The 17121-nt window shown below is 41.3% G+C and overlaps 1 protein-coding gene across 1 annotated transcript in view; it reads left to right on the top strand.

The window, feature by feature from the left end:
- Nucleotides 1-17121, top strand: part of DGKH (diacylglycerol kinase eta) — a 152125-nt gene that overhangs the window by 112197 nt on the left and 22807 nt on the right. The window contains exons 15-21 of the mRNA XM_080917356.1: nt 1928-2027; nt 4479-4752; nt 5705-5812; nt 11907-12038; nt 14171-14288; nt 15744-15854; nt 15981-16077. Of these exons, the coding sequence (XP_080773482.1) occupies nt 1928-2027; nt 4479-4752; nt 5705-5812; nt 11907-12038; nt 14171-14288; nt 15744-15854; nt 15981-16077 (940 nt within the window). The remainder of the gene's footprint in view (nt 1-1927; nt 2028-4478; nt 4753-5704; nt 5813-11906; nt 12039-14170; nt 14289-15743; nt 15855-15980; nt 16078-17121) is intronic.

Here is a 17121-nt window from a genome sequence, read left to right as displayed (position 1 = left end):
CCACACCACCTGGCCCACCTTCAGTACATATTTTACTACTCTAACTTCGCTATTTATGTTCTTCCCTCCAGAATATAAACATCCCACATTCCTTTTGTAATGGCCATAGAGCCATAAGGCAGGGCACTTCTGACTATTCCCACAGTGGGGGCACCGAGCACTCCCCTAATGTGTGCATCAGTCATGAGTCCTGTTCACACAAGGTACACAGAGCCGGGCTGTTCCCTCAGCCTCTCCCCACCTGAGATGCGGGGGAACTGGGGTAGGACACCTTGGCTGCCCCTTTCCCCTCTACAGTGATGCACGGAAGGGCTCCATCCCTGAATCAGTCAACACAAGCACTGCAGTGGTCATTGCTCTGGCACGAGCAGCTTCACAGGCCCAGGAGGAAATTAGGGCAAACCGGAGCTCTAGGTTGGAGTTACACAAGCTGGTGAGAGTTGCAGTGTCTGCTCTCAGGAGTGATCCTCTGTTAGCATGTACAAGAATGTTTATAATCTGACATATGTCAAGAGATTCTATAAAGGCATATTATACATTAACACAGAAGAACATTATCTAGGAAGTACATGAAGGAGACTCTCCTAATTCACTTACAGGCTAGAAATTACGGGGCTGGAGTAATGGCTCAGCATTTAAGAGCCTGCTGCTCTTGTGGAGGACTCCAGTCCCGGAGGTCTGATGTGTGTGTCCTCAGTCACTGAGTGGAGTGCACGTACGTGCATGACATGCAAGCACACACAGACACACGCATTGTTTTAATCTTGATGAAAAGTAGAGACTAGAAACCAGAATGTGAAATGTCAGCTGGTTCCAAGAGAATTGTGCCGAGAGATCAGTGGTGCACTGTTTGCTCAGCACACTTGAGGCACGGGTTCTAGCTGTGCACCAGGGAGCAGGCCGAGGGCTGTGCTAGCAGATCTAACCCCTGGGCAAGAAGTGAGGCAGAAATGGTTCTGAATAATGCACCCAGACGGCCGTTTCAACGGTCTGGAGTGTAAGAGGGCACATATTTGTGTGCCCTGTGCCTGTCACATAGTCCGGTTTGTAATATTGGTGACACAGAAGCTACCATTTCTTGACCACCAGAGAAAGTTGTGAACTTAGTAGAAAAAAACCACTGGTGGAACACGTTTTTCTTTGTCTTTAAATTCTTACTGTATCAATGATAGAAACAGAAATGTTTTACTTTCAAGACATTTCTATCCAAGTACACTTTTTGCCAAAGCTGATCTATCCACATGCCTTTCTGCTGGCCATATTTTATACAACCTTCTGAGAGGCAGACGAGTTGCACATTGGTTTTGTTTTTTGTTTTTGTTTTTTTTTAGTCCACTTTTTTTTTGCAAATACACCAGATATAATTAAAAGAAATAAACAAGTTAGCCATATACTGCTGACACTAATAAGACCTAAATTGAATTAGGGTTCTATATTATTGCATTGGTTATCTTAAGGGGAAAATGGATGAATTCACAGAGAATATAACTGGATTCAAGTGTCTGATTGGTTGGTAACCAATGCACACAACCTCCTTGTTCTTCAGGTAGTGTGCTACCAGGACAACCCAGTAGATCCTGGAGATAGTGAAGACCTTGTGTCTGTTCAACATGAAGAAATGCATCTAAACTGGAAGATACTACATTTTTAAAGGACCCGAAAGTATTCTTCTTAGGGCTTATAAAGCCATTTTAAGCATTTTAAGGTGGTTTAGCGCAGCCTCACTATAAGCATAGGAAGCGAGGCTTACTTGTGTATGGGTTTTTCACTTGAAAGTTGTAAATAGATCTGTTACCACTGACGGAAGTGTGGTCTTATGTAAGCCATAATCCCGGGTATTCAGAGCCTGGCTCCTTGCACTTACTTTTAGCTATGTTTGTATATGAGGGCGCACAGACTGTAATGGCGTATCTTCTCTTCCTAAAAGGATACTCTGTGAAACCGTGAAGGACTTCGTTGCCAAAGTGGAGAAGGCACAGGACAAAACACTGGAAAATGCCGTAGTAGCCGAAGCCGTGGCCAGTAAAGTAAGGGGGACACACATCAAGGGCACTCGAGTTGTTTGTTGATATTCTGAGCATGAAGCTGTGCTGTAAAGATCATTGCTGGAAGTATTCAGCAAGCCAGCCTTTCTCTGTGATTGACATTGTGAAAGGGACATGAAGGGGAGGATGTTAGGGGACCCGTGGTCCTGTTCCATGTCAAGCAAACGTTGGTGGCCCAGTTTCCTCCCAGCACGGGCATCTCAGTTCTCTAGACTCAAGTCCTTGTCTCCCTTGAAGTTCTGTTTCTTTCATGACCTTTTCTTTCATACCTTTACAGACTTTTTCCTCCTTTATGAGCTTTCTGATGCTAAGGTAAGAAGAGAATAGCATATAGACTTTACAGGCCAGCATTTCTACTTCCACTTTTAAAGTTCATGAAAGGGTCATTTTACTTAAGGCTTGGGAAGGATTTCTGTCCCTTAGGTTCAAGCAATACAACAGAATCAAGTGGAAGAAAAAGAAAGTGGAAAATTTTCCTTTAAAGTTTTATTTAGTCTTTCACAGTTTTATTCACACGTATATCCATTGCTCTCTTCCCCCCACTAGCTTCCCCACCCCACCACATCTCCACAGGACCCCACCCTGTCACATCTCCACAGGACCCCATCACATCTCCACAGGACCCCATCACATCTCCACAGGACCCCACCCCATCTCCACAGGACCCCATCACATCTCCACAGGACCCCACCCCATCACATCTCCACAGGACCCCACCCCATCACATCTCCACAGGACCCCATCACATCTCCACAGGACCCCATCACATCTCCACAGGACCCCACCCCGTCACATAGCCATCACAATTTTAGGTGTTCCTTGCATAGTTATCATTTTTATCCCACAGTTGGTGCTGCTCATGTGGATGTGGGCGTGGGGTTGTCCCCTGGGGAATAGGAATTCCGCCAGTGGCCACAGTCCTCCCTCTCCCAGAAGTCATCAGCTGTAAATAACCTACTAGCTGATGGGCGGGACCTCCAGAACTTTTCCTGTCCCCAAAGCTGGACTATTTAGCTGCTGATCGTATGCAGGTCTTGTGTGCGTAATCACAGCTGCTGTGGGTCCATGTATGGAGGCCACCATTCCACACTCCTTCTCCCTGAGCTCCACATGTTTTCTGCCCCTCCTTCTGCCCTGTTCCTTCCCTGAGACTTGAGGGTGGGGAGGGTTTTGATGTGATGTCTCACATCTATGACCATTTATAGATGTTACGATTCTTCCCATAAGCCTAAGGACTCGACCAGAGTGCTCTTAGAACTGATGAAGCCTCCAGCAAAGGCGCAGAATACAGAGATAGCACAAAAAATTCAGCAGCCTTTTGTGCACCGTTGACAGTGACAGAGAAATAAACGTGAGGTGTTTCACTCAGATGCTCTATGGAGAACTTCAGAAAGCAGGGACACTCGCTTAGCCACACCTCTGTCTCACACGTCCTTCACGTGTGACTTTTCTTGGCTTCTCATCATAGATGGAGTAGAATAGAGGAGGATAGACCAGGAATTCCGTGGAGATTACAGGCGGCAGCATTAACTGTTTAAATTTTTTTCCCACCTGTGGAAAAACAAGCAAAGCAGAAAGAAACAAGACCTGTGTGCTTGATCTTTCTGTAGCCCTCCTCTTTCCCCTCCTCATTCCTGTGCATTTTCCTTCATGGTCTTTCTTGCACCTAGTAGTCCTGTGGGCACTGTTCAGTTCTTTGCAAAGTAGACCTTCAGCTCAGCTGTGCCCACAACTCCTGATGTTAGAAAGTGTGTGCTAAGTCAGTAACTTTAAAGGGAATTCTGGGGTTTTTGTGTATTGGGTATCTTTCAACTTAGTATTGGTCGAGTTCTAAGGAAGAAAAGCAGTTCCTAGGCTGTAGAACTTTGAACCTGTGGTTGCCAGAGAGATGATTCAGGGGCTATGAGCACTTGCAACTCTTAAAGTGGACCCAGGTTTGGTTTCTAGCACCCATGTGGTGGGTCACATAGCATCTGTTCCAGGTGACTTGAAACCCTCTTCTGGCTTCTGTTGGCACCAGACACACACATGGTATACATGCATGCATTCCGGCAAAATTTCCATATACACAAAAATTGTTCTAAGAAGACTTTCAGTCTTAGATGCCATTTAATGATTTTGAAGTATGAGTTAATAGATACACATAAGAGTTGGAGTGGTTTCAGTCATTTATGCTGTAGATTTATGTTTGACAGTCACATAACAGCAAGCAGTTTTATACATTAAGAACCACCCACTCAAAGATTATTTTTTGTCTTCAGTAAATTTAAAACAAAAAGTCTACAGAATAAAAGACTTGAATGTTGAAGTCTTCATTCCCAATGGTTAAAGATTTATCTTACATAAAGATACATCTTATATTATCACCATCGCCCTTGCTGACACCAGTTTGTTCGCTTGTCACCACCGTTGACCTTTTGTTTGTTTTCTTAGTGCTCAGTTCTGAACGAGAAGCTTGAACAACTGCTACAAGCCCTGCATGCGGAATGTCAGACCAGCCGAGTTCCTCCAGGGGTCGGCCCTGCAATCCCTGAAGAAGACACTGTAGACTCTGCCAGCGAAGAATCCTTGGGTGAAAGCAAGGACCAGCTGGTGAATGACATTGGGAAACCCTCCTCCCAGAAGGCCATGAAACCCCGGGAAATAATGCTGCGGGCCAACAGCCTGAAGAAAGCAGTGAGGCAAGTCATTGAAGAAGCTGGAAAAGGTACACACAAAATTAGCTTCAAAGAGGCCTCAGCATCCCTGCTGCAAGCATGAACAGTATAGTATGCATAGAGCTCGGATGTGGTGCACATTTGCAAACGGGGCTTGTGATGTGATAGAAGACAGTAAGTTCACTGAAGGGAATTTGTACTTAGACGTATCTGACTTCAGAAGTGAAGATCTGCAAACTAGGATTTCCGAAGTAATTGGAGTCGTATTCTATCCCAACTCACATAGAAAGACAGTTATAGAGCCAACCTACAATTTTCAGTCTTTCTACTTAATCGTCATCTCTTCTTAAGATGACTCCTATAGCTGCTGATAATGGAATAATAATGTTGATTTCTTAAAAATCATTTACATTTTAATAGTATATGCATCTCTGAGTTTTTAAAGATTGACGTTCTACTTGTGCTTCTGTGCGTGCAGGAGTGTCTGTGTGGGGGAGTGTGTGAGGCAGAGCAGGTGCCACAGGAGGCACTGGATCCTCCAAGATGGAGGTGACGGGCGCTTGTGGATGTTCAGACCCAAACGTGAACACAAGCAGTCTGTGCTCTCAGCCACTGAGCCACGTCTGCAGCCCCTAGAGTTAAGCTTCTATATGAGTATAATATACACACTTCTTAGAATTTTAGGGCCAGATCAAAGTTACTGAAATATGGCTGATGCTGGGAATCCACTTCCAGGTGTGGAACTTGTAATTGGGCTTTGGATTTTGATTTAAATTCATGCATAATTTTATCCTAGTAAATATGTAACCATAAAAAATTTATTTAGTCTTAGGCTCTCCAGTACGCACAGGCATCACTCCCAATTCTGTTAATAAATAATGTTTTGTAAATGTACAATTTCTGTTGGTACTTGGTTTAGTTTCTCTTTCCCGAGCATATCTTAATATGAATTCATTTTTATTTCCGCTTACACAAGTCTGTTTCCCTTCTTACTACTTAAAGTTGTAGAGGAGCAGACAATGCAACCGTATGAACCAGCCAGTCCATCTTGTGACTGTGATACAGAAGCGGATGAAGCTAAAGAGGATGACACAAAAGAGTCAGTATCAGGTGAGAAATCAGTGATGACATCATTTGAAAATCAGTGATCTCATTTAGAAGTCAGTGATGATGTCATTTGGAAATCGGTTACAACTGACTTTGCATTTAGTTATTAAGTTTGAAATAAACTGAATTTCTATTTTCCTAAAGGCCTTTGGAGAGTTTGTGTTATTCATGAACACTAAAATTGTAACGGGAACAGATCAGTTAGCTTGACAAGTATTCATATATCCCTTGTGAGATCTAAGAGGAAGCTGGAGATATCCAGAGACCAACAATAAACTGAGTGTGGTGGGACTAAAGATGATTTCCTTAGAATAAATACCCAAGTTTCCCAGCTTGAGCCTGGGGCTGCCTTGAGATTCCTTGGTGATTTACAAGAAAGGTGTTGGCCTTTCCTGCAATGAGCTGGGCCTTTGAAAGATTCAGTAGAGCCTTATATTTTGCTAATTGACCAATGCTTGCTGCTATGTTAAGCCTTAAAACCAAAAGACATCTAATTACAACTCTGTCTCTACCCAATTTCTTTTTTGCCTAGAAATGATTCTATTGTAGCTTGAAGATTATTAACTGTTTCCCCGCCTCTGATCTCAAAGGAAATAAATTTGTCCATTTAGTACTCAGATAATGTAAGTGAAAGTTTCCAGTTACTGTGGTTCAGACAGACAGAAGTTAAAATAATAATGATATGAAGTAATATGAAAATAATTATAATGTACTCAAGAAAAGTCAGCATAATATATTAGGACTGTTTCAAAAAATTGGGTTTTTTTTGAACAACTTTATTTTAAAAAACAAAGATAGATAAGAGAACAAATTTTAAGCATTTTTGCATAAATGTATATAAATTCTTAAGAAAATGGATGCATGTAGAGAATGTCATCCTGTGTGAGATAACCCAGTCACAAAAGAACAGACATAATATGCAGTCACTGATAATGGGATACTAACCCCAGAAAGCTCTGAACACTCCAGAAACAACTCACAGACTGCATGAATTTCAAGAAAAAAAATAAACATTATGCTCAATTCTTACACACCAAGAAAACTTTGACTAATTCCGGGTTACATCCTGTTTTACATGTACTTTTTGCTCATTGTAACTAGTAAGATCTTAATGCACACTATCAAACCTTTGGGAAAAAAAAAGCTAAGCACTGTCATCTGAGTTTTGGATCTTGCCCAATCTGACTGGTGTGAGGTGGAATCTCAGGGTTGTTTTTATTTGCATTTCCCTGATGGCTAAGGATGTTGAGCACTTTCTTAGATGTTTCTCAGCCATTCGATATTCCTCAATTGAGAATGTTTTCTTTAGCTCTGTACCCCATTTTTAATAGGGTTGTTTGATTCTCTGGTGTCTAGCTTTTTGAGTTCTTTGTATACCTTGGATATTAGGCCTCTATCTGATGTGGGGTTGGTAAAGATCTTTTCCCACTCTGTTGGCTGCTGTTTGTTTTCTTGACAGTGTCCTTAGCCTTACAGAAACTTTGCAATCTCATTAAGTCCCATTTGTCGATATTTGACCTTAGAGCCTGAGCCATTGGTGTTCTGTTCAGGAAATTTTCTCCTGTGCCTATGTGTTCTAAGGTTTTCCCTACTTTCTCATCTAATAGTTTCAGTGTACCTAGTTTAATGTGGAGATCTTTGGTCCACTTGCACTTGAGCTTTGTACAAGGAGATAAGAAAGGGTCTATTTTCATTCTTCTGCATGCTGAGTGCCAGTTGGACCAACACCATTTGTTGAATAGGCTGTCCTTTTTCCATTGAATGTTTACAGCTCCTTTGTCAAAAATCAGGTGACCATATATGTGAGGGCTCATTTCTGGATCTTCTATTCTATTCCATTGATCCACGTGCTTATTTCTGTACCAGTACCATGTAGTTTTTAGCACAATTGCCTTGTAATATAGCTTGAGGTCAGGGATGGTGATTTCCCCAGATATTTTCTTGTTGTTGAGGATGGATTTTGCTATTGTAGGTCTTTTGTTATTCCAGATGAATTTGCACATTGCTCTTTCCAACTCAATGAAGAATTGGGTTGGAATTTTGATGGGGATTGCATTGACTCTGTAGATTGCTTTTGGTAAGATGGCCATTTTTAAAATGTTGATCCTGCTAATCCATGAGCATGGGAGATCTTTCCATTTTCTGAGATCTTCCTCAATTTCCTTTTTTAGAGGTTTGAAGTTCTTGTCATACAGGTCCTTTACTTGCTTAGTTAGAGTCACACCAAGGTATTTCATAGTTTTTGTGACTATTGTGAAGGGTATCTTTTCCCTAATTTCTTTCTCCACATGTTTGTCCTTTGATTATAGGAAGGCTGCTGATTTGTTTGAGTTAATTTTATATCCGGTCACTTTGCTGAACTTGTTTATCAGCTGTAGGAGTTCTCTGGTGTAATTTGTGGGGTCACTTAAGTACACTATCGTGTCATCTGCAAAAAGTGATGTTTTTACTTCTTCTTTTCCAATTTATATCCCTTTGATTTCCTTTTGCTGTTTAATTGCTCCAGCCAGGACTTCCAGTACTATGTTGAATAGGTAGGGGGAGAGTGGGCAGCCCTGTCGAGTCCCTGATTTTAGTGGAATTGCTTCAAGTTTCCCACCGTTAAGTTTAATGTTGGCTGTTGGTTTGATGTATATTGCTTTTATTATGTTTAGGTATAGACCTTGGATTCCTGATCTTCCAAGACTTTTAACATGAAGGGGTGTTGGATTTTGTCAAATGCTTTCTCAGCATCTAGTGAGATGACCATGTGGTTTTGTTCTTTGAGTTTGTTTATATGGTGGATAACCTTGATGGATTTCCGTATATTAAACCATCCCTGCATCCCAGGGATGAAGCCTACTTGATCATGGTGAATGATCGTTTTGATGTGTTCTTGGATTAGGTTTGCAAGGATTTTGTTGAGTATTTTTGCATCAGTGTTTATAAGTGAGATTGGATAAAATCATTAACATTTTGTTTCCAAACTTGGACTGATTGCCAGTGGTTTCTATGCTTTTCTGTAGTTTTCTCAACTAAAAATGAAGATGGTAGCATCTGATTTGAATCGGCTTATAGTGAAGGCTGACTAATTTACCGTATGAAAGTGCCCAGAATGGCGTCTGCTGTACTTGGTTTCATCATCGGCTTTTCTCTGTCATTTTTGTTGTTGCTGCTGTTGCTTTTGCCTCGAGAAAATGTGTTTGTACTAAAAACTCTCAAGAAAAATCAAAATTAGGTTTGGTGAAGTTCAGAAGTTGACGTATATGTTTGCATGCAAATTCTTATATTCACTTTCCAGATGGTCACTGAACCTTCTGGGTATTCAGTTCTAATATGTTTCTCTCTAGTGTCTGGCTGTAACTGTTAGAAGAATATTCTTTATCATAAATTTGCATTTCCTCCCTTAAAATTCAATCCATGATGGAGAATGTTAGTGATTTTATGTGGCACACTGTAGGCAGTAAGAACTCCTGGCATTAATATGGTATTTTTAGAAATGGCATAAGAGTTAATTTCCCAGATGGCATTTTACCAATTCTAAGTTGAATCTGTCTTCTGGGGCTGTCTCCCCTTCTTCCCTATGGAGCCCGTAGATGGTGCTATAAAGATCCCTGATACATCTGATGTTTTCTCTCATATCTGGTGTCACTTACCTTCTTCCACTAGTCTGTGATTTGGTGACTTTTGAATTGTTTATTTTTCTGGCTGCATCTATCCATTAGGCCAGTGTCTGCTTAAATGTTTTGAACAAACTCCAGGAGTTTTCTGTAAGGCAATGGCATAGATATTCCCCAGACTCATCGAGCACATTTTGATGTGAAAACTACTGAGTTTCTTACCACATTTAACTGCAATAGCTTTCCCTCGTCTTTATGACCTTCCTTCCTTTCTTTTTGGACCCATCACATTTCCACCTGTTAAATTTTTCTGTTATCTCAGTGGATTTTATCTGTGAAGTTGGTAATCAGGCTTGTGAGCTAAACTACTTACTGGCCATAGGAGGGCTAGCAATGGTGGCGTCCACATGTCTGCTCTCTAGGTGTGCACTGTTGCCCATGCCTTCCAGTCAGCCCTTGTTCCACCTCACCACCCCCTCATAGACTCACACTGCCATTGCCTAGAGGGGAAACAGAAAGATACTGTTGGGGTGCTAAATAAAGAGATAAACTTAGATTAGGAAAGTCTTTAATCTTGCCACATTTGATGCCAATCTTGCCTATAACCCAACTTACTGAAAATCACTGGCAATCGAAGGGTTCCTTCCATTATCTTTATTGAATCATCCGTATTGTGTCATTATTAAATTATGCATTCGGTGTCGGAGATGTGAGAAATACAGTATATCAGTGGGTTCAAGGTGGTGTCTTACTTAGAAAGGCACATGAGGCACTAATTTGATTCCCTGCCGCAGAACACTGATCTTCGTCAGTACTGTACTTTCTGCTTTTTATCAGAGGTAAACATCAAAAGGTGCTTTGTGTTAGGAATTAGTTCCAGGAGCTCCATCTGTCACACAGTCACAAGTGTGACTCTTCTGTTTGTTTTGTGCAGCTGGACTGTTTCTGATCAGAGAAAATACATGCAAGATTAATGTAGTTATGTTTGTAATTAGTCTAAGGGAGAGTGAGGATAATTAAGTTTTAGAGTACTTTTAAATTGAATTTAATCGCAACTGTTTTTTTAATACCTATTGCTGGCCTCTAGATTAGTTCAAGGTGCTGTTTTTGCTCCATTAACTTTCCTCCTGTTTGATAGAATTAAATCTTCCTTTTTTATATTTTCCTGAATATTTTAACTGTATGAAGCTTTTACAAAAGCATAACAAAGCCATTTGGAGCGTATTATCATTCAAATAAATGATGGCAAGGAAGCTTTATTTGAAAATAAATAATATATTTTCTCAATTGTTTATTTTGACCATATTTCTTTTCCTCCTCCAATTTCTCAGATCCTCCCTAACTCCCTACCAACCCAAGTTGATGATCTCTCTCCCTTCCACCCCAATAAAAACTTCCTTCCCTCTTTCTCTTCCAACAAAAATAAAGACCAAAACAAACAAATGAAACAGACAAAACAGCACACACAAAACCACATGGAGGTCTATTATGTGTTGCCTAGAGCCTGCACTGGCGTGTGGGTGACATACCCAAAGACATTCCATTGGAGAAAACTGGTTTTCCCTGTCCCAGAAGGTTATCAGTTGAGTTGCAAATAGCTTCTTGGTTAGAGGTGAGACTTTGTGTCTACACTTTCTTTTCCGTCCCACTATTCTGTCTGGTTTGAAATCATGTATATCTTGTACATGATATCTCCTCTGTGAGTTCATGTGTGTACTCAGGTGTCTGGAACCAAGTTTGGAGCCATCCACCACCTTTGGCTTTCAGAATCTTTCTGCCTCCTCCTCTGCATAGCTCCCTGAGCTTTCTGAAGAGGAGTTTGAAAAAGACATTTATCAAGATGATGTGATAAATGATAAATGATATGATAAAAAATTCTTTATAGTAAAGACATAAAGTTTGAATGCTCCAAAGTCATTCACTGTCTGCACACTGTCTAGTTGTGGGTCTAGTTAATTACCATCTGTGGCAAGAAGAAGCTTTTCTGATGTGGGTTGAGTGATGCCCAGCTCTGAGTCCAGCCAAGTGTCTCCAGTAATTTAAGTCTATATTAACTCCCACTTCATGTGTGTTCATGTGCGTTCACATGCCTTCACATGCTCTGCTAGGAGTCAGATCACTTACATCAGATCATGTACCCAGTGTTCATGATTAATGGGTGATTGGCATAGTATGCAGCATAACAGTTACCAGGGTTTAAAATGTCTACTCATCAAATGTGAGTCGATCACACTCAAATTAAGCATTTTATTGACTTTTAATGACAGTAGATATCTATGCTCTGGTAGCATCTACTCAAACCCAGAGGTCAGTATGTCTCCCTTGGAAGACAAAGAAAATCAAGTAAACTGACAGTGAAGTTAAATATAATGAACTTCTTTAGTTCTACTCGCTGATTTAAGTAGACGGTCGCTTGTTGCCGTGTGTCTGTTTAGAGGGGCTTCTTTAATTTTATACTGGTTTCAGTTGCCATTTTTAATCTGGATTTTTGTCAACAGCCAAAGCCACATCTCAGTCTCCTGATGCCCAGGCAAGCCGTGGCCACTTCCAAACTGATTCTGTTGCTGGTCCAGCTACAGCCACCACCAAAGAAAACCTCCCTGTGCTCAACACTAGAATAATCTGCCCAGGTAGTATAGTTGTGTGATGTGGTCCGTGCATGCTTAAGATATCTGGGAAAATGAGTAGCTTCAACCTCTCTTATTCGTGAACTACAGAAAGATGTCCTTAGTAATAAATGTTTCCTTAAGAGAATATTTTTGCCAAACTTAGTTGAAGAAATCCGGGTCTTTAGATCATCCCATGTATGAGACACATTCAAACTCACATTTAGGCCTTACCCTAAAAAATGTTAATTCATTGGTTCTAGGTCAGAACCTAGGAGTCTGTACCCAAATTGGAGAGTCTATTCTTTGACTTCCAGGGATCCCCACAGCTTTCCCTGTGGTTTTAAGCCACTACTTTCTCTGTAGACATTTTTAGCCTGTATTTGTTTCAACCTGGACAAAATGAGTTTGCCTTGATTAGGCCGATACAGGTAGACACCAAAGAGTACAGGTGGGAGTCGGAGGGAGCTATACATGTCTCTTAGAGCTTCCTAAATCTACAGAGGTTTTTTAATTCCTTTGGTCATCATTTAGAACATGTTGGAATCCATTTAGACCCTGGAACATACCTTCTCATGGAATTTCTCTTTAAATATGGGCTTTAATTCAAGTACCGGTTGGAGACTTTTGTTCCTCTCTTTTTATAGTGACAGATCAACCAGACAGATGGTCAGGGACATAGTGTATCCAGAAGTCACATGAAACAGTAGGACCCAGTCAGCATCTGAAGGACATACAGACACAGAAGAGTATGCACTTCTTACAGGAGTATGTGGGACACTCTAGGATAGTCCGCGAGCCGATGAGACCACACAGCATTCTCACTGAGACCAAGAGGATCTCCAGTCCACAGCTCTGTTCCCAGCACAGTGAACTGAACACTGTGTGTGGGGAGGATGAGGCATGTGGTCACACAACTGTGGAACCCTGGAGGGGAGTAAATTAGGGAAGATAATGAAACAACTGAAAACAAATGAGAACAGAAACACATCCTAAAACTTAGCTGATGCAGCTGAAGCCTGCCAAGAGTGGAGGGAGGGCCGGCCGAGGGAGTGTACATTCATCTTACGTGGAGCACTGGACACACCTTGGGAGACAAGGACAAGAGCTAACTAATGGGAGCTAATGGGGAAGCAAAGAATAAATGTGAGAGTGGAAATAAACACAGGAATTAAAAACCAGTAGAGGAAATGAACACGGAGTTGAAGAGAGAAGATTCAATTCACTAAATTCAGGAATGGGAGGAGTCTTGAGCCGTCACCGAGGAGCTTAGAGAAATATAAACTGGGATGACCAATCAGAACTCAGAGGGAACAGGAAAATGCACAAAAAAATATAAACTAAAAAACCCATTCAAGAAGAAAAAAATTACTAGAAATAAAAACCAGGAGTGGGAGCACATGCATTTAATTCCAGTACTCAGGAGGCAGAGGCAAGTGGATCTCTGTGAGTTCAAGGCCAGCCTGACCTACCAAGCTGCAGAACAACCAGGACTACATAGTAAATGTCTTAATAAACCAGGAAAGAGGAAGCATAACTGCCTTTCCACACTTATTTGCATATAGTACCCAGAGTGGGCCTTCTCCTTCTAGGGGGGTGGGGGAGACTTATGTGAGGGGATACTGCTCAGGGAGGGACGAGTAAGAAAGGAAAACCCTGAGGGCGGCATACATGTGCATACATGTGCTCATATGTGCACACAAGCCAGCTAAGCCACCAAAGCTAATAAGGGAGTGCATCGGGGTTATAGAGTAAATGATCAGTTTGTAGGCATTTCATCTTTGTCACTATATTTCTGTACACCACAACTGAGCATTTTGTCTGTGCAACTACGACAAAAAGTCCACTTGAAATTGCATCATGTCAAAATACTAAGGAATGAGTTTAATCCAGAAAGTGAAATGCTGAAAGCTACAAATTGTAGAGTTGCTGAGTGGTGAGAAAGCATCACAGATAGTCCGTTTCATGTTTTCCTCATAATTCTTTATTACAACATGTAGACATTCATGCTCGTGAGCATCATCCTTTGGGCTTTGGCTACTGAGTGGTCACTGGAAATCAGGCTTTGATAGGAGGCTGTTTGAGATAAGGACAGGTTAGGTGGACCAGGCTTGACTCTGTTTCCTCTTAACACAGTATCCTGATGTCTCTGGCAGGTCTGAGAGCAGGACTGGCCGCCTCCATTGCTGGGAGCTCTATCATCAACAAGATGTTGCTGGCGAACATCGACCCCTTCGGTGCAACGCCGTTTATTGACCCGGATCTAGATTCACTGTAAGGAACACTTTTGTAGCTACTTAGCTTCCGTTTTGTTTGTGTTCTGTTTTGTTCAAATCCTAACATTTTGCATGTGTTTTAAAGTGCAGGAGCCTGTCTGCTAAAAGGGTGGTGAGAATTTTGATTATGTCCCTGAAGCAGGCCCCTTTCTCAACTGCTCAGGCCTGGTCTAGAACTCTGTGCCTCACCCTGAAGGGTGACCTAGAGCTCATTTCTAGTTTCTGACCCACAATGATTGCATCTCTTTTTAGACTCCCAAAAATGCTTGGGAAGCCTGAGATATATTTATTTTGTTTTCATTTTAAAAATTGTTTTATGAATGTGTGTGTGTGTGTGTGTGTGTGTGTGTGTGTGTGTGTGTGTGTGTCTGTGTGTATGTGTGTCTGTGTGTCTCCGTTCACATGTGAATGAGTACACATACATAGGTGGAGGCCAGAGGTGGGAGTCTTCCTTGACCAGTGTTCTACCTGCCAAGGCAGGGTCTCTCATGTGAACCTAGAGCTGACCTGCCAGTTTGGCATGTCTAGACATATGCAGGCAGCTTACTCCCTGTCTCCTCCTGTGTGCTGAGATTGCATGCTGGCTGGCTTGACCTCTTGTCTTCCCACACTTGTACCACGCTGAGCTTTCTCCACTTAGCAATCTCCCTAACTCAGAAATGCTTTTCTTAAATCTTTTTTTTTTTTTGTAGTGTCACTTCTCAAGGACAGTATTTTATTTTAAGAATTTTTCTTTTATGTGTGTGTGTGTGTGTGTGTGTGTGTGTGTGTGTGTGTGTACATACTATAACACATGGTCAGAGGACAGCTTGCAGGAGTCAGTTCTTTCTGTCAACCATGTGTGTCCTGGGAATTGAACTCAGATCCTCAAGTTTTGTGGCAAGCACCTTTACCGTGGTAGGAAGAGAGAACTGACTCTTGCAGATTACATTCTGATATTTATAGACATTGTCTTCAGATGTTTATAATATGTCATAGCATTTGTGCAACGCCCATCCACCCCATCAAAAAGTAATTCTGAAAATCAGAAGACATCAAGTATGGACAATATCTCTAAGAATGCATTGAATTCAGAAGTTGTTTTTCTTAGTTTGTCCACTACCGAGGGTTGAAATGGAAGAAACGCTCTCATGAATAGGGAGGGCCTTGCACTGACTGGAAAGTCTTCCCATAGACAGTCCGCACAGGCAGACCCTGGCATGCAAGAGAAGGCTTAAGGCTGCCAAGTTTAGTAGAAAAAAAAGCAATGGCCCTCTTTGCCCAACTTTTGCCTCATACCAAAAATGATGTCACTTAATGGCACTTGTGCCATAGGGTTTCTGTCGGGTATGGCTTCTGCTTTTTAGTTCTCTCAGAAGAATAGCTACCTAAGGTGTAAGTGTAACCGTGTAAGTAAACTGTACCTGTAATGAATCTGAAATTGACTTCTATGTGCCTTTCCTTATTATCATAGGGATGGATACTCAGAAAAATGTGTCATGAACAACTACTTTGGGATTGGATTAGATGCAAAAATTTCATTAGAATTTAATAATAAGAGAGAGGAACACCCTGGAAAATGCAGGTAATTTCAACAGTAGCTATAATGTTGTTATATGAAGGCAATTCAATTTAATCTTATTTACTATGTCTTGATTAAGGAGCAAATACGTAACATTTCCTGAGATTGCACAACCATATTTATTTTCAGAAGCCGAACTAAAAACTTGATGTGGTACGGAGTCCTTGGCACCCGGGAGTTGTTACAGAGATCATACAAGAATCTGGAGCAAAGGGTTCAACTTGAGGTGAGTTGACCAAATTTTCTCTTAACTAGTGATTAAATACATTGTAAAGGTAGTGTCAATCCTGCCTAGAAACAACAGACTTAACCTGACCAGTCTCATCTGGTCCTGAAAAACCAGGGTGGAGCCATGCAAGTACTTCAGTAGAATAGTGTCTTTAATAATGGATTTCTACACTCAAGTGTTCCAGTCTGCAATGGCCAATATTTTTATAACATCCTTGAAAGTAGTATTTGCAGCTCATACATCTTGATTTAAACATATATTTATTTTGATCCAATGATTCCTAACAAGTTAGTTAAAAATAAGACTTTGACATTTTTTTCTAATTTAAGTAGAAACTTCAGGATAACAAAAGTTACTTATGATTGGGAATCTTTGAAGTCTGTCAATTACTGTAATTTTTAAAATCTTTTGTCCAAGACAGATCTTTTCCATCTTCCTTTTATGATCAAATATTTTTATTTAAGGCATATCACTAATACAGAGGAATTTATAGTTCTTGTCTTAAATGCTCTGGTCAGCTAACTAAACTGAGTATTGTTGTCTTGGCATTATCTTACCAGTGGGTGTAGGTTCACTAGGCGGTTCAGACTCTTATCAGCTAAATGTCATAACAATAAGCCTTTTGGTCCTTACCACCCTAGACCTATCTCTAGGTGATCAGCTGCCTTGATTCATGATTGCTTGTGAAATTAAAATACAGACTATCACCTGAAAGGCTACAAATCAGGAAGGTTCACCCTTTGCAAGACTCCACAGCCCCTCCCTCGGTCAATGTAGGTGCCCTTGTCTGTATTGTATAACTTCTGTCACTCTTGATCCTTGGCCCCATGTGCCCACACTTCTTAGGAACAGTTAGTTGTAATTGTTGCTGTTAACCCTAGTGTGTAACACAGTAACTGACACCGCCTCCAGGAAGAGGTGGGCAGGGAAATGATAATTAGATAAGGAAGAGGCTCCTCAAATAATGATGACTGTCATGGTGCAGCATGCATGGTTCCCGGAACAGACTTGAGTGGGGCATGAGGGAATGAGGGACTGACA

Source organism: Micromys minutus, assembly GCF_963924665.1.
Source record: "Micromys minutus genome assembly, chromosome: 5".
In the NCBI taxonomy this organism is placed as follows: domain Eukaryota; kingdom Metazoa; phylum Chordata; class Mammalia; order Rodentia; family Muridae; genus Micromys; species Micromys minutus.
Note: the sequence above shows the minus strand (reverse complement) of the source record. Positions and strands in the feature narration are given on the sequence as shown.